The 23,447-nt window shown below is 51.3% G+C and overlaps 11 protein-coding genes across 11 annotated transcripts; 6 read left to right on the forward strand and 5 right to left on the reverse strand.

The window, feature by feature from the left end:
- Positions 1–1,268: 1,268 nt before the first annotated feature.
- On the reverse strand, positions 1,269–1,847 carry N7509_001263 (cupin domain-containing protein; the record flags this gene model as incomplete). The annotated part of the gene is made up of 1 exon (XM_056625900.1): positions 1,269–1,847. One exon carries the CDS (start codon positions 1,845–1,847, stop codon positions 1,269–1,271), a length of 579 nt encoding a protein of 192 aa, XP_056494482.1.
- Positions 1,848–2,425: 578 nt separating this feature from the next.
- Positions 2,426–4,194, reverse strand: N7509_001264 (CocE/NonD family hydrolase; the record flags this gene model as incomplete). Its single annotated transcript, XM_056625901.1, has 2 exons — positions 2,426–3,526; positions 3,589–4,194. 2 exons carry the CDS (start codon positions 4,192–4,194, stop codon positions 2,426–2,428), a joined length of 1,707 nt encoding a protein of 568 aa, XP_056494483.1.
- A 355-nt stretch (positions 4,195–4,549) lies between these two features.
- Positions 4,550–6,895, forward strand: N7509_001265 (putative salicylate hydroxylase; the record flags this gene model as incomplete). Its single annotated transcript, XM_056625902.1, has 5 exons — positions 4,550–4,657; positions 4,753–4,878; positions 4,936–5,010; positions 5,065–5,902; positions 5,952–6,895. The coding sequence occupies 5 exons, from the start codon at positions 4,550–4,552 to the stop codon at positions 6,893–6,895; spliced, it is 2,091 nt and encodes a 696-aa protein (XP_056494484.1).
- A 1,016-nt stretch (positions 6,896–7,911) lies between these two features.
- Positions 7,912–10,129, forward strand: ddiA (putative DNA damage-inducible v-SNARE binding protein Ddi1; the record flags this gene model as incomplete). Its single annotated transcript, XM_056625903.1, is given in 4 exon segments — positions 7,912–7,946; positions 8,601–9,235; positions 9,406–9,557; positions 9,569–10,129. The coding sequence occupies 4 exon segments, from the start codon at positions 7,912–7,914 to the stop codon at positions 10,127–10,129; spliced, it is 1,383 nt and encodes a 460-aa protein (XP_056494485.1).
- A 378-nt stretch (positions 10,130–10,507) lies between these two features.
- On the reverse strand, positions 10,508–11,229 carry N7509_001267 (EXPERA domain-containing protein; the record flags this gene model as incomplete). Its single annotated transcript, XM_056625904.1, has 2 exons — positions 10,508–10,602; positions 10,695–11,229. 2 exons carry the CDS (start codon positions 11,227–11,229, stop codon positions 10,508–10,510), a joined length of 630 nt encoding a protein of 209 aa, XP_056494486.1.
- A 1,749-nt stretch (positions 11,230–12,978) lies between these two features.
- N7509_001268 (TauD/TfdA dioxygenase family protein) lies at positions 12,979–14,180 on the forward strand (the record flags this gene model as incomplete). The annotated part of the gene is made up of 2 exons (XM_056625905.1): positions 12,979–13,999; positions 14,065–14,180. 2 exons carry the CDS (start codon positions 12,979–12,981, stop codon positions 14,178–14,180), a joined length of 1,137 nt encoding a protein of 378 aa, XP_056494487.1.
- A 673-nt stretch (positions 14,181–14,853) lies between these two features.
- N7509_001269 (uncharacterized protein) lies at positions 14,854–15,237 on the forward strand (the record flags this gene model as incomplete). The annotated part of the gene is made up of 1 exon (XM_056625906.1): positions 14,854–15,237. The coding sequence occupies one exon, from the start codon at positions 14,854–14,856 to the stop codon at positions 15,235–15,237; it is 384 nt and encodes a 127-aa protein (XP_056494488.1).
- Positions 15,238–20,109: 4,872 nt separating this feature from the next.
- On the forward strand, positions 20,110–20,684 carry N7509_001270 (uncharacterized protein; the record flags this gene model as incomplete). The annotated part of the gene is made up of 2 exons (XM_056625907.1): positions 20,110–20,163; positions 20,283–20,684. The coding sequence occupies 2 exons, from the start codon at positions 20,110–20,112 to the stop codon at positions 20,682–20,684; spliced, it is 456 nt and encodes a 151-aa protein (XP_056494489.1).
- A 167-nt stretch (positions 20,685–20,851) lies between these two features.
- N7509_001271 (uncharacterized protein) lies at positions 20,852–21,740 on the reverse strand (the record flags this gene model as incomplete). The annotated part of the gene is made up of 4 exons (XM_056625908.1): positions 20,852–21,151; positions 21,220–21,398; positions 21,459–21,573; positions 21,636–21,740. 4 exons carry the CDS (start codon positions 21,738–21,740, stop codon positions 20,852–20,854), a joined length of 699 nt encoding a protein of 232 aa, XP_056494490.1.
- Positions 21,741–21,994: 254 nt separating this feature from the next.
- N7509_001272 (5-formyltetrahydrofolate cyclo-ligase) lies at positions 21,995–22,819 on the forward strand (the record flags this gene model as incomplete). Its single annotated transcript, XM_056625909.1, has 3 exons — positions 21,995–22,082; positions 22,157–22,585; positions 22,704–22,819. The coding sequence occupies 3 exons, from the start codon at positions 21,995–21,997 to the stop codon at positions 22,817–22,819; spliced, it is 633 nt and encodes a 210-aa protein (XP_056494491.1).
- Positions 22,820–22,873: 54 nt separating this feature from the next.
- On the reverse strand, positions 22,874–23,315 carry N7509_001273 (small nuclear ribonucleoprotein E; the record flags this gene model as incomplete). Its single annotated transcript, XM_056625910.1, has 3 exons — positions 22,874–22,923; positions 23,022–23,112; positions 23,193–23,315. The coding sequence occupies 3 exons, from the start codon at positions 23,313–23,315 to the stop codon at positions 22,874–22,876; spliced, it is 264 nt and encodes an 87-aa protein (XP_056494492.1).
- Between the last annotated feature and the right edge of the window lie 132 nt (positions 23,316–23,447).

Below are 23,447 nucleotides of genomic sequence, written 5' to 3' on the forward strand. Positions count from 1 at the left end.
GCGTCAGTTCTAGGCCTGTCATGTGCTAAAATCAGAGGTCCAGCATTCGGAGAGAATATGTCGGCATTCGATCGGTGCCACGCCCTATGGCATCGGTGCGCCAGGCTCGTGGCTATTATACCCGCTATTAACAAACTGTTTTAGTACAAGGTCTATTTCACCAGTATATGGCGTTTTAATTAATATTATCCTTATTTGGTTGCGATTATATATACTAGTATTTTAAATGGATGGCTAGATGTGGAATAGTTATACGATTTCCAAGTGTGCATAGCACGTTGAATAGACACGTTGTGTAGTATAAAACGCGCAACGCATTTTACCAGAAAGGCCACCCCGTCACTATCGCCACAATAATGCCCTTGCGGTTGGTGAATCGCCAAACTCATGGTCTATATAATCTCTGCTATATGCACGATCCCATAGAAGTGCTGATTTCGAAAGCCGAAACTGGGATCCAATTCCCACCAGCCTGGTACATCACAAATGCAGCCACAAGTCGAGAAGGCACCGAAGCAGCCATTATGTCGCTATTTCGTTGAGAGGCCGAAATCAGATAGTATGTTCCCAAAGCAAAGGAAGTTAGACTGTGAAATTGGTGCTATTAGGAATAAAATACTAATACGACCTAATTTAGAGACATACCCAATACACCGAACCACGCTGTTGGGAGCTCCTCTGAGCGAAGAGTCTGGAAGATTTGCTACGGAGGGATAGAGGATGGTGTAGAAAGCATTCCCTAACAGGAAAACACCTTGGGCAGCGAACACCGCTCTTGAAGCACCACCCCTACGCAGACCGATGTTGCTTAGAGTCATGGTTCTAACTATTATTTCCAGTGACAATGAAATTGATATGGGGACCTTCTTATCCGCGATTCATCACGCTGATGCCCTTCGGTTCCGATGCGTGGCGGCTCCGGCGCTTGGCTCTGGATGGTCGGATCCGCAGCTGGAAGTGTTTAGATCGTGCACATCTCTGCAGAATGTTTGAGCACGAATACGTATTTACCGTACATTCATGAATCATGTGGTATGTAATTTGGCTTTGTACGGAAATGTAACCACAAAAAAGCGGAAAATTGATATCCCGACTGTTATACTAATAAGGGCTGAGAAACAATTCAAGAGTGTAGGTGGTGACACTATTTTTCGGAAATACTGTATGAGAAAAAATACAAACATAGTATTTAGTCCCTCTATTTGAGAGAAGCAATAACCTTAGGATAATCCAGATGCCACTCCTCGACAGCAAAATCCAAACTTAAATCAAGTACTAGCCCTAACACCAATACCATCAACAACCTCCCCAAGGTCCAACCCACCAATCTTCATCGGCTGCGCCGGCGAAAGAACATACAACATCCTCCCCCACTGAGGAACTCTCTCCCCATCAACAACGATATCAGGCGTAACATTTCTCCAAGCATGATTAGTGCCCCTCTGCACAGCAACATCACCACGCTTAAGCAGTCTCGTCTCGCCAGAATCCAGCACAAGCTCAACCTCCCCCTCCAACACGACGCCATAGTCTAACGAGACGGTCCGGTGCATCGGGCTCAGGGCTCCGGGCGGCATGTCCACGATTCGACACACGTTGCCGGTGGAAATTGTAATTCCCGGAGGAGTTGTTAGGTAGGTGTTGTATTCGCTGATGTCGGTGTTTTTGTCTAGTTGGGCGGGGAAGTGGGAGGATGTGTAGGCTAGACTGAAGTCTGCGCCGTCGGCGATTGATTGTACTGGCATTTTTTCTGAGAGGTCTTTTGAGAAGATTGCTTTGCCGGTTTCATCGTGGGTTGTGATGAAGCGGTTTAGTGGGCGGACGTTTTTGGGGGTGCGGTTTGTCATGGTGTCGGTGGATTCAAGTTCAAGTTGTGGCTCAGGTGCTTTGGTGTAAGCGAGGGTCAGGCTTGATGGTATTAAAAGTGGTGATAACTTCAATGCCCAGGTGATGAGAGGGTTTACATCTCTACTCGTTGTACATCTATATCCTTGACCCCTCATCTCGGGACCACTTTCGACCACATCGGGTACTATGGAGTCATGGGTGTCGGAGATAGGAAGCCCGGATCTTCAAACCTCGGAGTTATCATGCAGGGTCGCATAATTATGGAGCACCGCGCCGAGCTTTGTGGGGTCGAGCCGAGTGGACAAGGGTGACTTTTACGCGTTTGCTTTCTACCAGTCCCAGTAGCAGGGGTAGGGGTAGTTTTCGTGGTACGGAGTACAACTTGCCAAACTCAAGTTCAAGTTCAACTTTTTTTTATAGACAGTACCACTTTTATTAAATCTGAAAACCGGCCAAAGCGATAGAATACGATAGACTAGCACAATCTTAAACAAAAAATACCAAAATCCGTTGAATCTATGAACTCGTTTCTATAGCTAACATCTCCCCTAGGGTACATCTCCCCCCCCCCCTCCCCTCACGAAATAATAGGAAGAGTAACATGATTCTCCCCAATCCCAAAATGAACATGATTCATCCCATCAAACCGCTCAACCGACCGATCAACCACGGAATTATGCAAAAAGATACCCGACCCCTGCGTATCACCACTAGAAACCTCCAAAACAATCCGTCCCCCTTTCTCAACAACAACATTCGTAGGCCAAACCTCCACATCAACCGGATAAACCTCGCCCGGCAAAACAGGCAAAACATCACTAGAACAATAATCGCGGTGTGGCAAATATTCCCGATGGCGGGCATGTTTCTCATTCACCCTCCTCATACTCACGCGTAACCAACCCTTGCAAAGAGGTACGGGGTCACCAGCTGTGCCGGTATAAAAGACTTCCTTTCCAGCTGGTGAAATGTGGCGCAGTGTCACGAAGAGATCTAGATCTTGCGGTGTGGTGGAGCCGGGGTTTGCACTCATTGATACGTTAAGGTGTGTGACGATGTGGCCTGTGATTTCAGTTTCTTTTTCGAAAGGTGCGGTCTTGAATTGGATGAGAGAGGGATTCTCGATCGTGCCCAGAGCCGCGTAGGAGATTTTGGTGCTCTTTTTCTCGATTGATGCGTGGGTGCTCAGCTCGTTGGTTGATGTTAGGTAGAATTTCGTATACTGGGTTCTCGCAATTGGCCACTCGTGCTCGATGCGTCGGGGGAATGTCTTCTCTGCTTCTGCGTTGTTGAATCCTACATCCCCTTTGCGGAGGAGGATGTCGACTTTGGGTGCTTTGCCTGTTGACCAGCCGGCGCGGTCGTCGTCTTTCAAGAATGCGTCGAGGAAACTGCGTTGGATCTCGACTTCTTCTGAGTAGTAGAAGGGGAGATCGTGGCGGCCGGCGATGAAGCGGAGGTATTTTAGTTCCGAGCCTGCTTGTGTCCATCCTTCGACGTTACCGCGGAGGTGGAGGAGGATTCCGCCCCAATTTGCGACTGATAGAAGCGGGACTTGGATATCCGACATGCTATACTCCTTAGAGGCATAGTACAGATCGTCGCGGAATTTGTTCTCCGCGTTATCGATCGTCTGGTCTTGACGGTTTTGAATGAGTTCTTCTTCAGACAGATCGCCCTCGATTGTATCGGGGCCCCAGTTTCGCGCTGCTCGGCGGGGAGTCCGTACTGGTTACTCACGACCTGGCGATCCCACCAGAACTTGATGAATGAGTTGGCCAGGATTCCACCGTGTCGGCATCGATCGCGGTAATAGTCCGACATGCCTTCCCAGGGAATGATACAAGAGAGTCCTTTCGGTTGTCGCGCTGCAACACGCCATTGGCTACCGGCGTAGTAACTGATTCCCAGTAGACCGACCTTTCCAGAAGACCAAGGCTGCTCGGCAGCCCATTCCACCACGTCAAAGAAGGCTTCGCTCGTGCCTCGGGACATGGTGTCGAGCTTGCCGACCGACTGTCCGGTACCACGCTCATCGGCACGCACGACTGCATAGCCCTGGCTGGTCCAGTACTTTGGGTCGGGGGTTTCCCAGGACGAATGCTCGGAGCGTTGCTCGGGGTTGACCTCGCTGTAGCTCTGGGGGTGGAAGTCCTTGTAAGGGATATCCTTTCCATAAGGTCCATATGTTACTAGGACGGGGACCTTTTCTGAGCCCTTGGGACGGTAGACATTAACGCGGACGAGGCCTGATTCGTCTTTCAGGGAAATTGAAACATTCTGCTCGTAGATGTAGGGCAAGGACGATTCGTCGCGGGTGGTGATATCTTTGATTTCGTTCGGCATTTTGTGTACCTATTGAATTTGAAAAATTAAGCAAATAGGAGAAGAGATGAATTGATCGAGAAAAATATCCTGTCTCATATACAAAAAAAAAGATGAACTTATGGACATACGTACCTGCTCGCCCCCGCTCGGGGACGTCTGCGACTCCCCGCATGTGGAGCCGAAATGGCATCCGAAGCATCTCCAGACATTATAGCGACCGCGAACCCGAAGGATAGAGAGGGGGGAGAGGGGCACGCGGAACGACGGAAAAGTAGAAGAGGTCAAGGGTGAAATATTCATGCATAAATAATCTTTTTTCTCCTCCGGTGTGGGCAAGCGTCAAATTCCTCCCACCTAGTACGAGTAGATCGAAATGGCCGAACGAACCGAAAACTCTGGACTGCGCGTGCTAATTGTCGGTGCTGGCATCGGTGGGTTGACAGCGGCGGTTGCGCTGCGACAGCAAGGACATAATGTCGAGGTTTGTTGTTTTAATTTCTTACAGATGCCAGTGGTTGCCATTGGTGCAGGTGCAATAAGTATATGTAGCTACGCGATACTGATTGCATATCTCAGATCTTCGAGCGTTCCCGCTTTGCCAATGAAATTGGTGCTGCGATTCACCTTTGCCCGAACGCCAATGGTGTTCTCCTTCGACTGGGCATTGATGCTTTAAAATTCGGCGGAGTAGAGACTGAGCTGGTAAGCCAAGTCATCCTTGCTGGAAGAAGGGACCCCACGTTGACCACTGGTATATAGCTTCGTGAATATACCCCAGCTGGCGAGGCGGTCCACATCACAAATGTGAAACAGCAAGCGGGTTTCTGGAGACACGTAGGTCCATCAATTATTTATTCCTTCGCTCAGATCTAAACTGACGCTGTGCAGAGCTGGCTTCTAGTTCATCGCGCACAATTCCATGAAGGCCTTAAAGCAGCAGCCCAGGCCCCAGGCCCAGGCAATCCAGCTATCCTACACACCGCAAGCAAAGTCATTGATGTTGACCCACACAAAGCAACAGTCACCCTTGAAAATGGCGAGGTGCACACGGGAGACGTGGTCATCGGAGCAGATGGTGTACACTCACTCACAAGAACCAAGCTGACCCAGGCAAAGGGCATTAAGCCGGCTAGCTCGGGCAAGAATGCGTTCCGGTTCTTGATGACTCGTCAGCAGGCGCTTGATGACCCCGAGACAAACAGTATTGCACGAGACATGGGCGCAGTTGACATGTGGGATGGAGCGGATCGACGTGTTGTCATTTATCCATGTGCGAACAACGAGCTGCTCAACTTTGTCTGTATTCACCCAGACTCCTTGACGGCGATTGAGACCGGCGGTGATGAGTATAATCAGCAGATTAGTAAGAAAGCTCTTCTGGAGGTGTACAAGGATTTCAGCCCACAAGTTCTGCGTTTGTTGGAGAAGGCGGATCCAGCTACGCTGAAGTTGTGGCCACTGCTGGATATGCCCACCTTACCTGAGTGGGTGGAAGATCGATTGGCCGGCATAGGTGATGCGGTTCATCCTTTCTTGCCATATCGTGCATCAGGCGGTGCGATGGCCATTGAAGATGCGGTGTCGCTGAGTGTGATGTTGCCTCGTGGTATCGCGGCTGCCGATGTGCCCGAAAGACTGAAGGTTTACCAAAAAGCTCGCCACGAACGTGTGACCACCATCCAAGAAATGACGCGCCAGTCGGTCAATTTGTTACCCGTCGATAAAAGTAAGTATTCCATCATTTCCCATCTAGATGATATCTGCTGACTCAATAGCCATCGTGATGGTCGGCTACATTAACGGGCATGACGAATTTGATCATTCCGCCCAGGTCTTGCGCAAGTATCTCTGGTCTAAGAACCCACATATGTATTGGCGCCAGCCAATCGTCTTTGGCCCCATGCCTGGCCCTCGACAGGACTGGTATGGCAATGACCGCGCGACTAAATCCTTGGAGGCAACCTTCCAGACAGCCTCGATCAAATTCAAGACCAGTCGCACGCTTCTACAAAATCTCTTCCCGAATGACCGGTACAGCTTCATCACGCCCAGCACAGTTGCACGTGCGAGTTTCTCGCAGACTACACTGAATGGCATGGACTGGCTGGGTGGTGGTGGATACCGACACATCGGACTGTATATTCATGGTGTGCAGTACAAGAAGGAGAATGGCGAGGTGCTCAAGGGGACGTATATGCCTATTCTATTCGAGAGTCTGGCAGATCCCATCGTGTCGGGTCGTGAGGAGCTCGGCATGCCGAAGCTATACACAGCGATTGATATCCACGAGCGGAATAGCTCCTATCGTCTGCAAACCAGCTGGCAGGGTGCTGTTTGGGGCCACTTCGAGCTTGAGGATCTGCAAGACCAGGATACGGGTGCGGACAAAGGTACGATTGGAGGGGAAGACGATGACGGGATCTTGGTATATCGGTATATGCCTAAGGTTGGCCGAGACACCAAGGGTGAGGCGGCAGAGGAATATCCAGTCTTTGTTCCGCATGCGCAGGAGTCCAAAGTCGTGCCATCCAAGGTCACCCGGGTGCGCCGGAGCAAGAGCGCCAAGGTGAACATCGATGGGCTAAATTGGGATGCACTGCCCACGCTGCACCATGTTGTGTCTCGACTTGCGGAGATCCCTATCGATGAGGTGATTGAAGCGAAAATCACCGAGGGGTTGGGGGTGCCGGATGTGTCGAGCGCACAGCGCATTGAGTAGTTTTGTTGTAGCAGTGCATAATTCACTATGATAGAAGATGTATTTCACTTATTCCGATGGGACATGCCTCGCGTTAATGCCATTGTTAGTGTTAGTGTCAGCGTTAGTGTTAGCATTCAATAAGACCATCCATCCCTGCGTGATGGTATGTCAAAATGCTTGGTTCTCGTCCTTTTGTAAGCTATAACTCTTGGCATAGCCGTTTCTTCTGACGCTTCTCCTCAATAGGGTCAACTAGTGCTTTCCGAAAACGAGGTCATGGCTACATTGGGTGAACTGCAGCACAACCATGTTGGCATTTCAGCAGGTGGATGCTTTCGGTCTACGCCAGCAAAGCAGTTGAATAAGCGGAGTACTTGAGTCCGACCTAGGTGTGGGCATCGACGTCCGCATGAGGCAGCAGGGATGGACTGTAGGGACTCGCTCGACTCGCATGTGAATAACAATCTCATGTGCCGTACGAGTCTCCAGTAATAGCCTCCGTCTGAGTGTATGATGAGATTGGTTTGTCCAGGAAAATTCAGCCGCATCCCCCCGCATGTAGTCGGCGATGGGCCGATGATCGAGGGGTATCTCAGCCACGCAGCCACGCCGCCACGCAGTCATCCCGCCACGAGGGACCGTTGTGAGGCTGTCGACGCATCTCGTCGATCCGTGCGGGAAAGGCCGTAGATGATCCGATCCACACGGTCAGCATTGAGCGATGAATGGGCCCATTCAAGAGGGGGGCAGTGGTGTGTAGGCTCAGTGCGGGGTGTTATTGCCAGCTATCAGTGGTCACCCCTCCCGATAGTCCTCGTTGATCATCTGTGCTGCGGAGCTGTTGCGAGTGCAAGCGAGTACGGAGTACATATCAAGTGGGTATCAAGTAAACTAGTTAGTATCCAAGAAACCGGTTGAAGTGGCCAGCCAGGCATAGGCAGCAAGTCAGACAATCCTGAGCTCTATTCAGAGTGGGGAATTGGATTCTCCTGTGGCGTATGAAAGTTGTTCATTGTGTGTGTGCACTCGTACAAATGACCGAGGGGGTCATCTTGGTGGTTGCACTAGTGTGATAAGCCGGCGAACCTTGGTGAAACCGGAGGATCCACGGCTGCCTTGGGGGCTGCAGGTGAGTCTAGAACTAGTAATCTCGGGATAGTAGTGTAGGTAGTGTAGGGTAGTGGTTGGTGCTAGTGTAGGAACGAGGTGGGTAGGAGAGATGGAAAAGAGAAGAAGAAGAGGAAGAGGAAGTCATATGTTGAGTTGTTGTTGACGGAAGTCACGAAGTGGAGGAAGTAGGAAGTAGGAAGTAGGAAGTAGGAAGTAGGAAGTAGGAAGTAAGGAAGGTGCGGGTGGCAGTTTGGGGTTGGGGTTATCCGCACCTTCCTTGCTTGGGGTCTTCCTTCTTCCATCGCCTTCACTTTGTTACTCTCGTCGCTCTTTCTTATTAAGCACACATCTTCCTCGCATCCTCTCATCCTCTCATCCTCCCTCCTACACTTACCCTCCTTGATATATCTCCCCCCACCCCCCTCCCCCCCTCTCCCTCCTTCTTCCCCTCGGTTGATCTCTTCCCCTCCATTCCACCACTCCTCCCCGCACCGAGAGGGATACCAACAATACACACCATGTACGTCCCCGAGCCTCATAGCTACCAGCTATCAGCTATGAGCTACCAGCTACCACCTTCCACTCCATTCACAGCTTGCTAACCTCTACCCAGGCGGATCACCGTAAGCGTTATCCGCCCTGAGCAGGCCGACTCCGACATCATCACCCTGGAAGTCGGAGGTGACATGTCCATCGAGCTTCTCAAAGCCATCGTCGAAAGCGAAACCGCCATTCCCCCCGAAGCTCAACAACTCGTCTATAACAACCAGCTCCTTCAAAGCCCCTCGCAAACCCTCGACTCCATCGGCATCGGCGAGGGCGATATGCTCGGCGTCCACGTCACCCTCCGCGGCGCAGGTCCCAGTGCGGGTCGCCCTTCTCAGCCTCCCACAGCTCCCTCCGCCGGTCCCGGTTCCTCCATGGCCCCGCGCCAGGCACCACCGCGACCCGGCATGCCTGACCCGGAGACCATCCGACTCCATATCCTCGGTGACCCACGTGTGCGCGAAGCGGTCCGAAGACAGAACCCAGACCTCGCCGCCGCCGCAGATAACGCGGCGCGTTTCCGGGAGGTCCTTCTCTCGCAGCAGCAAAATGAGGCTCGACAAGAGGCAGAGAAAGAGGCGAGGATTGCAATGTTGAACTCAGATCCATTCAATCCAGAAAATCAGCGAGAGATTGAGGAAATTATTCGCCAGAACGCTGTGACGGAGAACTTGCATAATGCCATGGAGCACCACCCAGAATGTATGTCATCCAATCTCTATCTAACCCTCAAACTCCCCTCCCCCGACCCTTATTGCGTTATCTACCTCTGCACTACGACCCACGGGATATCCCGGGATCGGCAAGATCCAAGATTATGCCGTGCTATGCCATGCCGCCACGCGATGCAAAAGCTAACAAAACAACTGCAGCATTCGGCCGTGTCACAATGCTCTACATCCCCGTCGAAGTCAACGGCCACCGTCTCAACGCATTCGTCGACTCCGGCGCCCAGGTCACAATCATGTCCCCGAATGCGCAGTCGCTTGCAACATCATGCGCCTCGTCGACCGCCGCTACGGCGGTATCGCCAAGGGCGTAGGAACCGCCCCGATCCTGGGCCGAGTACACTCGGCTCAGATCAAGATCGGGGAGATGTTCCTGCCATGCTCCTTCACCGTCATGGAGGGTAAGCAGATCGACTTGTTACTTGGATTGGACATGTTGCGCCGCCACCAAGCCTGTATCGATCTCCAGCGTGGCGCCCTTATCATCCAAGACCAGGCCGTCCCGTTCCTCGGCGAGGGCGATATCCCCAAGCACCTCACGGAAGAATTCGAAGACGAACCGACGGTCAAGGGTTCCGATGGCGCAGAAGTCGGCGCTCGCACGGGTGCGGTGACCCATCAGGCGGGTCGTGAGGGTGGAGGCGCTTCTGCGTCTGCGTCTGCATCTGCATCTACGTCTACGCCTGCACCTGCAGCTGCGTCATCATCTGCTCCTGCGCCACGGATCAATATCCGGCCTGCGGCATCACGCTGGCCGGCAGACTCGATTGCGAAGATTACCGAGTTGGGATTCACGCGGGAGGAGGCTATGCGTGCGCTGGACGCCGCAAATGGGGACTTAGATGGCGCCATTGGATTTCTAATCTGATGTGATGCAGCGCAGCGCAGCGTTGCGTCTCGGATCGGATCTAATTCTTATCTCTAGTCCGATTCTCATGGTATAATATGTTACCCCTGAGGTATAGATCAGGCTTGAGCTAGGCAGACTGGGCTGAGCTGAGCTGGACTCGGCTCGGCTGGACTAGGCATTGCTTTTATTGGCGTGGGTGGATGAATTGTGATTTAGCGGGATTTCATTGGCCATTGCACGCAACGTGTACGATAGGTGTGTGTCTAGGGTATCTAACCGATTCATATTTGCTTCTATGCGTTTCCTGGCGTGGCTTTTTGTGGAATGGATGTAGCTGTAGAGGTACGTAGTGGTACATTATTAGATTAGATGAGATATCAATTGTGAGATATCCCATCACTCCCGCTTAAGCTGTGTCTGGGCTTTAGCCTTGGAGTTAGGCATTAGTTGAGCCCGTAACCGAAGAATCGAATCAATGGCCATATACGCGCCTATTTGACCCGGCGCCGGTTAGCAATAATCCAATCCAATCTCGAGACAGTGCAATGTGCTGCAGTGTGGTGTGGTGTGAGCTTCAACATACCCAATGCCACATAGGGCCCATAGAGAGCCGTAATATTCTGTTTCTCGACCGTACTCCTATCCTCCCACGCCCAGACTTCAACGAGACAAGTAAGCGAGGTGATAAATGCCTGGACACCGAATATGAGGATGTGGACTGGGATGAGGGGGTGTTCTGTCGCAGATGAGATATGGTTAGCGAACTCTGAAGACTTGGTTTGGTTTGGCAATGCTTCAATGCTTGGAAGCTTCGCCGAGCCTCGCTGCGCTGCGCTCAGCTCAGCTCGACTACACTCACCCTTCAACAACCCCCACACAGCCCACAAACTAGCCGGGACATGGTACAACACCTCCATCCAGATAAATGCGCTGAACCATGCTGGTGTCGGGGATTCGAAGAATTTGTCGCGGTAGGTGTTTACGTAGAAGGTTCGTAGGGTTGTTGAGAGGGAGGTTACGGCCCAGGTTGGTTGGAGTGGGGCGGTGTCGATTAGGTAGATTATTGGGAGGTGAGTTGTGAAAAATATTAGGTATGCGATGTCTGTTTTGCGGAGCATTGTGGTGGTAGTGGTGGTGTGTGGTGTGGTGGGGGAATGGTGTTGGAGTTGGAGTGAGTGAGTGAGATGTGAACTTTTGCGAATGTTAGTGGGGAGCGGTCAGGTGGGCGGGGCGGCGATCGGTGGTATGTTTGCTTTTTCGAATCGATAGCTTATTTTAGTGGATCGATAGTACTACCTGGACAGAGGAGGAGGAGGAGGAGGAGTAGGAGTACAGAGTATGAGTACTCCGTATACTACGGAGTAGTTAGTATCTACATACTCACAGTACATAGTATGCATACGTAGTATAGTAATTAGTATACTAGTAGTATGCCTCTATGTACCGGGATACCCATTTTGGGGAACCAGCGGAGAACGGGCCGGACCTTGGCCAGAACCACGGTTGGTCTCTACAACAGCTACACACTTTGGGTATACTTCAACACTTCAACTACCTCCTAGGGTACCCACTGGCAGTATGGATATCATTGAGTACCTTGGGGATAACCTATACACCCACGGAGAGGTATTCCATACACACCTCGCATCCTAATCCCCCAATTACATCATACGACGCACTCCTATCGGCTCCCTCTGCAACCGAGTTCGTACAACGCAGCATCGAGGATCAGGGCAGACCGCATCTTTGACGTCGCTCCAATGATGATCTCTCCACAATCTGGCATTGGCAGAGCCCTGCCGTGGGCACTTTAGGAACAAACTTCCCGGGTCCATCCCGGCTTCGTCCCGACTCCATCGTATCCACTTCAGGAGAGACCGTTTCTTCCTCTTCCTCTTCCCTCGTCTTCTTTTCTTGGCTCCGCGTACCAGCACAAGGGTTAGTCTAGGAACTAGGAACTCGGTCCGATTCGTTGGCCCACTCTTCGATCACGGCAGATAATGCAATTACCATTCCACCCGCCTTATGCCCGCATGTCTCTTCCCAGTTCATTCGGAATCCATGCGCGGGATTCCGCTCGCCTACAATAGAGCGGTGTGTGTCGCAACCCTTGTGGCAACCCACTATCGAGCCTATAGAGTGTATCCAAGGGGGTGCCCCAGGGTGGAGGGGGACAAAAAAAACACTATCACCGCCACCAATCGCCAATCACTCTTCACGCCCTTCTTCCCCCTCCCCCCTCTTACCCCTGAAATTGGGCAAATTTGCGATGCGGGATGTGGTCAATTGGGTGGAAATTAGCGCATCGGCCGGGAAGAATGGATCATGTACTCGTTCGTACTCCGTAAACTACAAATGAATTGCCCACCGATGATGCAGCTCCTGTCCACAATTCGACTCCTTCACTCCACTCCACCGGACAACGGACAACGGAACACGCCGGGATGTCAGTGGTGTTAATCGCCTTGATCTGATTTTTAGAGCACGTTTTTTTTTGGGAGGGGCCACCCCCGCTGACCGCTCCTCTCCGACCGAACGCCCCCTAGTGGTCCCAATGCTCCCAATGCTCCACCCCTGTCCAGAAGGTATCTATCCTCTTCGTCGGTGACCACTCGGAGATGAAAGGGCACGAGCTAGTGTTTGAAGGATGCAGCTAGAACCTTGGAGCTTCGATATCGGGCCTTGTCCTTACGCTATCTGACGCGATCTCCATTAGCTTGTCCCTCTACTCTATATAAGACGAACTGGTGTCGGATCAGATAACTTTCGTCTCCATCTTTTTTTTTTGCTTTTTCTACTCCACTACAGCTATACACCACAGCTTGCATGCCCTTAGCCGCAACCTTGGTTGGAACGAAATAGCAAAAATGCCCTCCTCAACAGCCCCCCTCATCCGTGCCTCCAACAAAGCAAATGCACACAAACCTGAAATCCCAATCAGTTACGACATTAACATCCCCTACGTCGACGTCGAAAAACAATCCAAAATCAAAACCCCATACCCTCAATACCTCCCCACCTGGGATCCAATCTGGTTCGACCCCCTCCCACCATTCGAATACAACGACCCAGCCCTGCGTGCAGCAAAACACAAACCAAACCTCCTCCCTGCAAGCAACACAGGCATAAAATTAAACCATATCCAACCAAACATCGGCACAGTCGTCGAAGGAATCCAACTAAACTCCCTATCCGACAAAGCAAAAGATGAACTCGCCCTCCTCATCTCAGAGCGCAAAGTCCTCGCCTTCCCAGACCAGGATTTAATCGATGACGGTCCGGACGCTCAGGAATCTTTCATGCGCTACTTCGGTAAACCGAACTACCAGCCCGTTTCGGGGACTATTCGCAATCACCCTGCTTTTCATGTCATTCATCGCGATGGAAACCGCGAGGAAATCGCTCGCTTCCTTGAAGCTCGCACTACGACAACACTCTGGCATCAGGATGTTAGTTACGAGATTCAGCCTCCCGGTTATGTGATGCTGGGTCTTCTTCAGGGACCAGATGTTGGCGGTGACACTGTCTTCAGCGCAACGGATATGGCGTATAAACGACTCAGTCCGACATTGAGGGGTTTTCTGGATACGTTGAAGGCAGTGCATTCTTCTGCGAAAATGATTAATCATACGAAATTAACTGGTGGTCTTGTGCGGAAGGATGCCGTTGATAGTGTTCATCCGCTTGTTAGGGTTCACCCTGTTACTGGGGAGAAGTGTTTGTTCCTGAATCAGGAATTTATTACGAAGATTCCTGGTCTTAAGGAGCCCGAGACGAAGTGGATGTTGGATTTCCTTATGAATCATATTATTACCGGTCATGATTTTCAGGCTAGGGTTAGATGGCAGCCGAGGACTATTGTTATGTTTGATAATCGGTCGACGACTCGTGAGTTTTTCCCCCCTTCCCGGTTTCTTGGTTGTATCTGTGTACTGACTTTGCTGCCTTTCCAGATTCCGCTATTGTGGATTACTTGGATGATGAGTACGGTGCCAAGGCGCGTCATATCTTCCGCCTTATTGCGCTGGGCGAGAAGCCGATTCCGGTTTATGACGAGTTTGACGAGTGAAGGATCTGAAAAGTGTTCCAATTCTTCTGGGTCTGCGTTATTTCAAGTTGATAGACGGGTTTTTCTTTGGTGTCTGGGTTAGAATGCGTGCTATATAGTTTCGGTTATACTTAATTTATTCCAAGGTTCCCTCTCTCTCCATCCTTCAAAATATCCACATCATTTTTATCAGATGGCCCACTTCAGCCAAGCTGCTGCATTCAATTTCTGAAATCCTTGGCTTGGCAACAAGTGGATTCAATTGATACCTGGGAATTTGGACTTTGATTCGCGTCGGTTTGCTTTAATCAGGAATGATCGGCGTGAGAACTTGGGCTGAACTTGCGACTTTCCAAGAAGAATAGGATCTATGCCGGTGTTCCGCACGGCGTGCTATTACTACTACTAGTAGTACTATGATGCCCAGGTGTCCAAGGTATTCTGTACCTATTAGCATGGATGGTACTAGTATCCATCTCGACTGCATCTATTACTACTATTTCGTATCTAGTCTCTAGAAACTTGAACTGCATCGTACTACTACTCTAGCACTCGTAGCCTACAACAAACTAAACTTGAAGAAACTCGAACTCAAACTGAATGGATATACACTGTCATATTACCATGTGAAAATCTTTTTAAGCTCTAAGCTGACAACTTGAAAGCCCAGGGAAAAGCAAAAGGGTGAATCGCAATGCCTATTACCATCCAACAACGCCCGGCCCGGGCACTAGAATACAAACATATCATGCACAACGGGACCACCAACAACCAAACCATACATAAAAAAAGAAAGGCAGTATCGTCAAAAATCCATTTCCTACAACCGTCTCAGTCCAGTCAGTCCAGTCCAGTCCAGTCCAGCGCAGACCAGTTCAGTCCAGTTCAGTCTATCACCACCTGTGATGGGACAAGCAAGACAAACCCACCGCATGGCATCGGCTTCGGCTTCGGCATCGGCTCGCTTCTCATCACCCAACCCAGCGTGCAATCCCTCCAGCACAAAACCCCTGCATCACTAGCGTGGGGGGCCAAGCCATATGGACACAAACACCAGACCAAGGCGACTCAAAATTGAAAGTCAAAGTGCAAGTAATCTGCAAGCTTAGACCGGCACCTAGGCAACCCACTAGACCAATCTAGGCTAGCCCTAAGCCAAAAGATCCGAAATGGCCGCCCGTAACTTCTCACATAACTCCCGAACCTCGGCAGCATTATGAGGAGACTGTTGCATGAGCAATAAAGTTTCCGAAACACGTTCAGCCGCAGCCTCGGATCCAAACACCATTCCGCCCAATTGGGCACTATCGTTAAACCATCCTTGCAACAGGTACACCAAATCGGCCGCGATGTATCGGCGATTAGCGCCTTGGAAGGGCGCTTCGTCTGTGTAGTACATTGCTTCTAGCACGGCGTAGAGGGATTCGAATGCTACGCCTAGATCGAGGAACAGGTCGATTACCCAGTGTGTGCTGGGTGAGTTGGCAAATGAGGTGGATGTGGATGTGGAGGAAGAAGAAGTGGCGCCGCGTTGGTGTTCGAGAGAGTAGCGTTCTAGAATTGGGAGTAGTTCGCGGACTGGGAAGACAGTTTCGGACATTCGGAGACGGGAGCCTAGACTGCGGATTTTTTCAATTATCGCTTCGTAGGGCTGCGGTGAGCCTGCTTGTTGGGTGCTGGCGTGGAGGTCTTGGATTAGGTGTTGCCAGGTGGCTTTGATGTCGGCTGCGTTGCGGTAGTCCGCTAGGTAGAAGATCTGCAGGCAGATGTCATAGTAACTAGCGGAGTCGGCGTATTGGTTGAAGAGCTAGTTTAATGGGGCGGATGGTTAGTGACTGAACTACCGAGACAAAGACACGCACGAGCGGGTGGGTGTGTTGCTTACCGTACTAATATCCATCACCGGGCCGTCCACGTCCTTAAGGACTTCCGCTTTACGATCGCCCGCAATCCGAGTGTCATCCTTTAGTCTTTGCAAAAGATCGTCTTGAATATTGGCCACGTCAATTAGGTTTCCGATCTCCTGCAGCAGACGCTGTCGAGACTGGCGTCCGACATCGGGGGTAAAGGTTGATGCATTAGCTCGGGCGCGGCCGAGGTACTCGATCCGCTTGCTCAATGGCAAATTGAACGCACTCTGAGCCAATTGGAATTGAACCTTGGCTGCCTCGAAGAACCGTTGTGACTGGGCGTAGTAGCGCCACAATAGATCAGCATGGGCGATGTCGTCAGTAGACTTGCGCTCGAGATATGTCACCACGAACGCAGATTGGGTCTGCAGCAAACGGTCGCTCCAGCCCTGTTCTAAATACCAGTCGTACAGGCTGGTCAAGAAGACTTCGTCTTGAGAGCCAGAAATCACGCCATAAGCCTCGTTCTTCCGCTTGGCGATCTGGGTTAGTTGGCCGTCGATGAAGCCGGGATCATTGGCGGTGAGCGTGTCAACGGCTACCATCACCTTCGACACGAGGTCGTAACATTGCTTGCGGAAGTAGAAGTGCTCCTGCGGGGGTCCTGTGGGGATGTGAGCGGGTGTACGCCGAAGGCTCTGGGGGGCATAGGCACCTGTGCGGGACGGCCGTCCATGATCCAAGAGAGCGCGAGGTTGGCTTTATCGGAGACACCGGCGACGTTGAGACATAGTTGGATTGCACCTGTTTGCGTTAGAGTTAGCATTAACATGGCCACACCAATGATCTTGGATGCCGAATGTAAGCTCACCAGCAAAGAATTCATTATTGATATAGATATCGACGGCCGAAACCAAATAGTCCATGGGAAGGTTTTCGGCCACCTCCAGGAAAAGCTTGAGACTCTCATTCAAGAGGTTCCGGCCCAAGTCCGAGTTGGCTCCAGCTTCTGACGCACGCTTGAGCAGCTCTTGCGCCTTGAAAATCACCACGTCCTCGGTGCTGCAGAAGCTGCCACAGCGACGTCGAAGCGCATCTGCAATGGTCTCAACGTTGGAACCCTTGGCGATGTTGCGGTTCACAATGCCCTTGACCAGCTCCTTGGCGATCTCGTGACCCTTGCCGGTGCTGAACAGCTCCTCGAAGGTGAGTTTCAGAAATCGATCCTTCGACTCGGCCGGAAGTGTGGCAACGATCTCGTCAACGTGCTCATCGAAAAGAACTTGGACAAAGGAAAGGCCTTCTATAGTGTGTGAGACCAGCTGCACAAGCGAGTGAACGGCACGATGCTCGGCCTGCAGCTCAACCACCGCGGCCTTGGACTCTGCCCGAGCAAGTGCATCAGGCCCGCTAAGACCCTCAATGAAGCTGCGGTTGACCTTGAAGAATTCCTGCAGCGATGAGAGGCTTTGCTGGACAGTCTGAAGCTTGGCATTTGGCACAGAGGCGGAGACTGTGGCAGCGCCGTTCGAAGCTTTGCCAACCGTTGCAATCTCCTTCTTCCATATCGACCGGAGGAGACGCGAGATGTAGAGAGCGATACCCTGGTGGCGGGGCGAAGGTGTCACGTCATCGATAGTGAGAGCAGTGTTGTCGCTAATATCCTGGTTGGGTGTGGGCTTGCCACCGAATCCGACAAAGATCTTGCGGGCAAATTCCAGCACGTCCGGATCACTGATTGTCGTCAAACGCTGGTCGGATGAAATCTCCATACCCTGTCCACAGGCAACTGCTAGAGCCGTCGCAAGAGTCTCCGCTCGACCGAATCCGAGACTGAATTGCTTCAGAACCTCGTCCAAACCGTCATGGCTGAGGCTGCCGCTACGTGCGAGCGAGGCAAAGATATCCACCGGGCGTCGTCGGCGGATGACATAAATTCCAGTATTCGTTAAGATCGCAACCTCGGCAGCAGGGTAGTCAAACTGGACGGCCATCTCATTACCGAATCCACCGGCTGTAGCTGGAAGAGGCGCCGAGCAAAGTCCAATATCCTCAGCCCTGCCACCGAGACTCATCCAGATAGCCGACTCGGGTGCTTGAGCTGCAGTCGAGCTCTCGTGAGGCCGGGCGAGTCGGCCAGAATCGGGAGAGGAGATAAACAATGTGTCCTCCTTTTGTGTAGCATCCTTGCAGGTGAAGCAGAAGAAATAACCGGGGGGGAATCTCGTCGCCATGCGAGTGGGTGTGAGCGATTGAATTGCTCCACGAGTAGCGGGGGTCTGGATTCGGTTACCATTGGCATCTCTAGAAATCGTCGTTATATCCACTGGCGGGGTCTTGATATGCTGCGCCTGCATGCTGGTCGGGGCATTGGTTCCAGTTGGTTCATTCCAGGAGTACGCACTAGTGGCACTGAGGAAAATGCGGTACCCAGTAGCCGTAGTCGCAACCAAATGATATCGAGACGCCTCCGCTGCAGGGACCGGGCTGATAGCGACGATCTTCACCTTCTGATTCAGGGTTTCGTGGGATGCGATTGTATGTCCGATATTGGCGTAAATATCAGACGCTTTCTTAGTGATAGCCAGCTTCAAGGTACCATCGGATTTCATGTGAAGCACGCGAATTGTCGATTCCGAAGAGAGTGTGTACAGCAATTTCCGGCCTTCATCCACAACCATCTGCTCCATGTGCTCGTGAGAAACGATTTGCGCTAGGTTGGACAAGCTTGCCGATGGAGCGAAAGCCGATAATCGGGAGACTGTGCGGTTGACCTTTGCGCAGCGACTCTGGAACCAGCGCTCCTCTTGTTGGTAGGTGAGTTCGTACACGTGGTTGTCGGAGGTGCCTCCAAAGAAAATACGACCATCCGAGTCCGACGAAGTGATAACGTTGACATCCATGCCGCGAATGGAGACTGCCATCTTCGTCTCGAAGAGGGAAACCGTAGATGCTCCGCTTGGTGTCTTCTCACAGCTCATACCCAGCAAAATCATCTCAGCAGTCGTGGATACCACCAGCAGGTGAGTAACTCCTGGTAAGAAAACTCCCGGACGCGGTTTAACCAGCTTGACCGCATTGATGCTGTTCGGTTGTTCCTCAAAGCCTACCAGGGAAGGGTTCGGGTGTGTGAAATCCCAAAGGTAGAGCGCGTGGTCGATAGCCACCCACGCGTGGTTGATCTCGGCGAACAGCCCCATGCTTGTCGAGACCTGGGCGCGATTGTATTGATCGAAGATCATATCGGGGATGTTGTATGTTTTTACTTTCTGGAAGGGGGCCCATGATTGGGTGACAGGGATATCATAATCGGACGAGAATCCCTCTGTTTCACGTTAGCTGGGATACATTGGAGGGCAGAGAAAAGGTCCCACTTACGCGACAGATAGCTGTCCAAGTCAGGATACCGAGCTTCTTGGGCCAATGTATTGTTGATCGTGTGCGCCCCGCGCTCTTCAACGGTCAAGGCCCGATTGGATATCTGGGTGACGGCCGGAGCCATCCTGGGCAACGGGATCTGAGTCTGGGCCTGGGCCTGGGCCTGAGCATAGGCAGGGCCCTGGGCAGGAACCGGTCGAGATTGCGGAGCAGTAGGTACATTTTGAGTCGGAGCTGGAGTCTGCAGGAAAGCTCCAGGAAGGGGTCTCTGGGGTGTCCCCGGAGGGAGGTTCATTCGCAGGTTCGGATACGACATGATACAGCTAGAGAGCTGAGCAGGGAGGAGGGAGAGCTCCCCGCTAATGGTAGGAAGAGAAAAGAGGAAGCTTCCTAAGGAAAGAATCAAAGCTTCCTCCAGTTCGGATGGTGAGGTGGAAGGTGTTGGTGGAGGAGGTGGAGGAGTGAAGGAGGATTGCGGCGGAGGGTGAGGCAGTTGCAGTTGCAGTTCTGCAGTCTTTTGCGAAAAGCGCGAATCAACAATTGGAGGTGCACGGACCACCCGAGGATGTTCCGCCTTCACCTTCATTTAATTCAGCAGTTACATTTACATTTACATTTACATTTACTCCCTACACAAACACAATTGTTAGTCATTAGTGATTGGTGCACCTATAACAATGTCTTTTTACCTTGCTCGTCTATCTGCGCAACCCCTGCGCTCCATGCGCTTTGTGCGCTGGAACTCCACGGCCAGTCCGGCCACTCCGCCGCTGATGGTTACCCTGCGAACGGATCTGAAGACTGCCATGCGAGCCAAGGACACTTCCAGGTGAGACTTCCTTGTATATCTGTGTTGAGAGAAAAGGACTTTTCTAATTCATCACTTCTCGTCCAGACTCAATGTCCTCCGCGCCGTCATCTCCGAATACAACAACAGCCAAAAGACCTCTTCCCGATCCAAACAGACATCCAATTACTCTCACTCCTTCAAAAACGCGCCAACGCATCCAAAGAAGCCGCTCAAGAATTCGCCGCAGCTGAGAGACCCGATCTGAAGGAGAAGGAGGACGCGCAGGTCGCTGTTCTGGAGGAGTATGCCAGCCAGGTTGAGACCTTGTCCGCGGAGGAAATGCAAGCCATTGTGACCAAGGAAATTGCTGCCATTAAGGAAGCTGGAACCAAGTTGAACAAAGGATTGATCCTGAAGGCTCTCTTTGCACCCAATGGTCCTCTGGATGGCAAGCCTGTCAACCGCAATGAAGTTGCCAAGCTGGTCAATGAGGCCGTTTCCGCTTAAGATTTGAACTGGGTGGATTGGATTGCGATGTACAATAGTGTACCATAGTGTACCATAGTCTTATTATTAAATAGATATCCCCTCTCAATACTACGTTTGTGTGGCTAGTTTAATCAGAAAAATGCGATTAATGCTGGATATTATGAATATTCAAGTTAAATAGATGCTCAAGAGAAGAAGAAAGCGGCACCACCAAGCGAGGTCGCCAACACGCCAAACCACCACCAGCGATCCGGATTAATCAATTCCTCCTTGATCACGAGGTGAAGATCGGGGCTGGATAGATCTCGCTTCTTGCTCTTACTCTTTTCCTTGCTATCTGCTGTCGGCATGGGGTTGAGGGTGTTGGTGGGCAGCATCTTCGGAGGTCGATATGCCAGGAACATAGGATGCACGATAGTGCCAGTAGACCGGATCAGGTCGAGTCGAGGGACTTGATGATACGCATCGAGAGAGACGGAGAAGGACTGTGTTTTGTGAAATGTGTTAGTAGGATTATTCTCTCTACTGGATTGGTAATGGTGTTTCAAATTACCTTGAATGATTCGGTGTTGTTGTATCGAGTATAGCTCGCGGTGTTTTTCACGCAGGGCTCGGAGAGTAACTGTCGACCATCGCTGGCAATCGGATGGAGTATCATGGAACCATCGGCTGAAACAGAATAGCTTCCATGTTGGAATTGCATGATGCCTGAGGGACAGGATGGATCGGTGGCTGGGAGTGTTCAAGTTAGCAGTGAAGTAGATAGCAGTGTATATACTACTCAGTACTCACGATTCGCGACGGCGCGGTAGAAAGCCTGTTCATAGTGACCTTTGCCGTCAAAAGAGTAGGAAATGCCGGTCAAATTAGGCTCGAGAAATTTGTCGTTAATCGGATCGTAGAAGCCCTGTGTTGTGTCAGGAGTGCTTTTTGCTTTGTGCTTGACTGTTGTGGTTGTAAATGTCATACCGGACCAGTAATGACTTGCTTCGATTTGGTTGTCCACGTCCCCACCAAATCCTCCGCATTCAACGCCGCCGCCGTACAAACTAGAAGCGCCCACAGGAAAATCATTGTCGTTATCTCGTCCGTTTGATTCACGAAGAAGAGAAGAGACACATTTCACTGGGAGTATCCATCATCCATCCCTTCTTCACGGGATCAACAAGGACCAAGGGCAAGGGACACACTCCAGCATACCACACCCTAGGGTAGTCCCACTCTTATCAATTATCGAGAGGAATCTGCCCTAAACCAGAGAGAGTAATCTCCTCCCCCTCCCTTCCCTTTCCCGCGGCAATTGGATCATACAGTACATCATCTGGAACATGGCTCTCCAAACAGCAAAGCGGGATCTGCGCAAGCGCATGCGCGGGGTCTTTGAGAATCTCTCATCGGCTTCCATTATCCAGCAATGTGAGTCTTTTCGCTCGGGGGCGTGGCAGTTAGAGTCATATCATATTTCTGGACTCACTCACACTTCGTCACAGCCGTCTCCGCCACAACCAGGTTTCTATCCCTGGCCGAGTATCAAAATGCAAAGAGTATAGCCGTTTATCTGTCCATGCCGGCCGGTGAACTATCAACCCGCAATATCGTTCAAGATGCTTTACAAAACGGGAAGAACGTATACATCCCATACATCCACAAAGTCGACCAACTGTCGATCATGGATATGCTAGCTCTAAACTCCATGGCTGAATTTGAATCTCTCCAGCCCGACAAATGGGGTATTCCCTCACTACAGTCTACACAAGTACCCGGTCGCCGCAATTGTTTCGAGGCCACCGGATTAGATCTCATTGTCATGCCGGGTATGGCCTTTGATCACGGATTCCGTCGATTGGGTCATGGGAAAGGGTATTATGATCATTTTCTAACACGGTATTCTAAATGGAGCAACAAGATGCCATTCCTCGGTAAGAGATGACCCTCCAAACAACTCAATGCCATGACGAACCCCCGACTTTTTGTGTCCCCCGCGAAAGAAGAAGTGAAGCTTAAAACTTGAGAAACTGATAACTGAAACTCCGCTAGTTGCCCTGTCTCTCCAGGAGCAGTTGCTCGCCGAGGATATTCCCGTCGTGGATCATGACTGGTTGATCGATGCGGTCGTGGTGGGTGATGGGCGGTATCTGGACCGCAGGTCGTAATCAAGCAAGTGGTACGGATACTCGTAAGGGAAGTGAGGTGCTGGGTTGATGGTATCAAACGGCCTGGATCAGCGACACGTTGTCACCCTTGAGCAGGATTTGGCCTGGAAGTGGAAAATATTAGCATGATTCAATTAATTATTGCAGTAGCAGTAGCAGTTAAAGCTGTAATCTGCAATCTGCGAACTGATGGTGTGCATACCAAGCGGCCTCCGCTTCTCCTCCTCCGTCTTTGTAGCCTGGCGCACCTCGACCGCCTCGTCGATGACGAGGTTCATAAACTCATCGAAACCCTAGATAATGCGCATTAGTCATGGTGCTCAATGCAGATACTTGGAAGCTCCTTCTTATCACCAGGTCCAGGTGCACATACCCGAATCTTGCCCTCAATGCGGAAGGCCAACTGCTCATACAGCCAGATTGAAACTGTGTTGCGCTTCTGGAGGAGACTGAAAATAAAATGGATAGGCGCCAAAAGCGTCTTGCGGGGGGGCATGATTGCGAGTGAAGAGAGAAATGAACGCAGTCAAGTCAAGTCGCAGTCGCGTAGGCAAGTCCGACTTGAGAGGGCGACACCGTAAAACTCAGGGCACGTGATTGTTTTCACAGTGTAGCACTTGATTGGCTG

The sequence above is a fragment of the Penicillium cosmopolitanum genome (assembly GCF_028827165.1).
Source record: "Penicillium cosmopolitanum strain IBT 29677 chromosome Unknown utg000003l:1.0-3747932.0:1.0-3751027.0, whole genome shotgun sequence".
NCBI lineage: Eukaryota > Fungi > Ascomycota > Eurotiomycetes > Eurotiales > Aspergillaceae > Penicillium > Penicillium cosmopolitanum.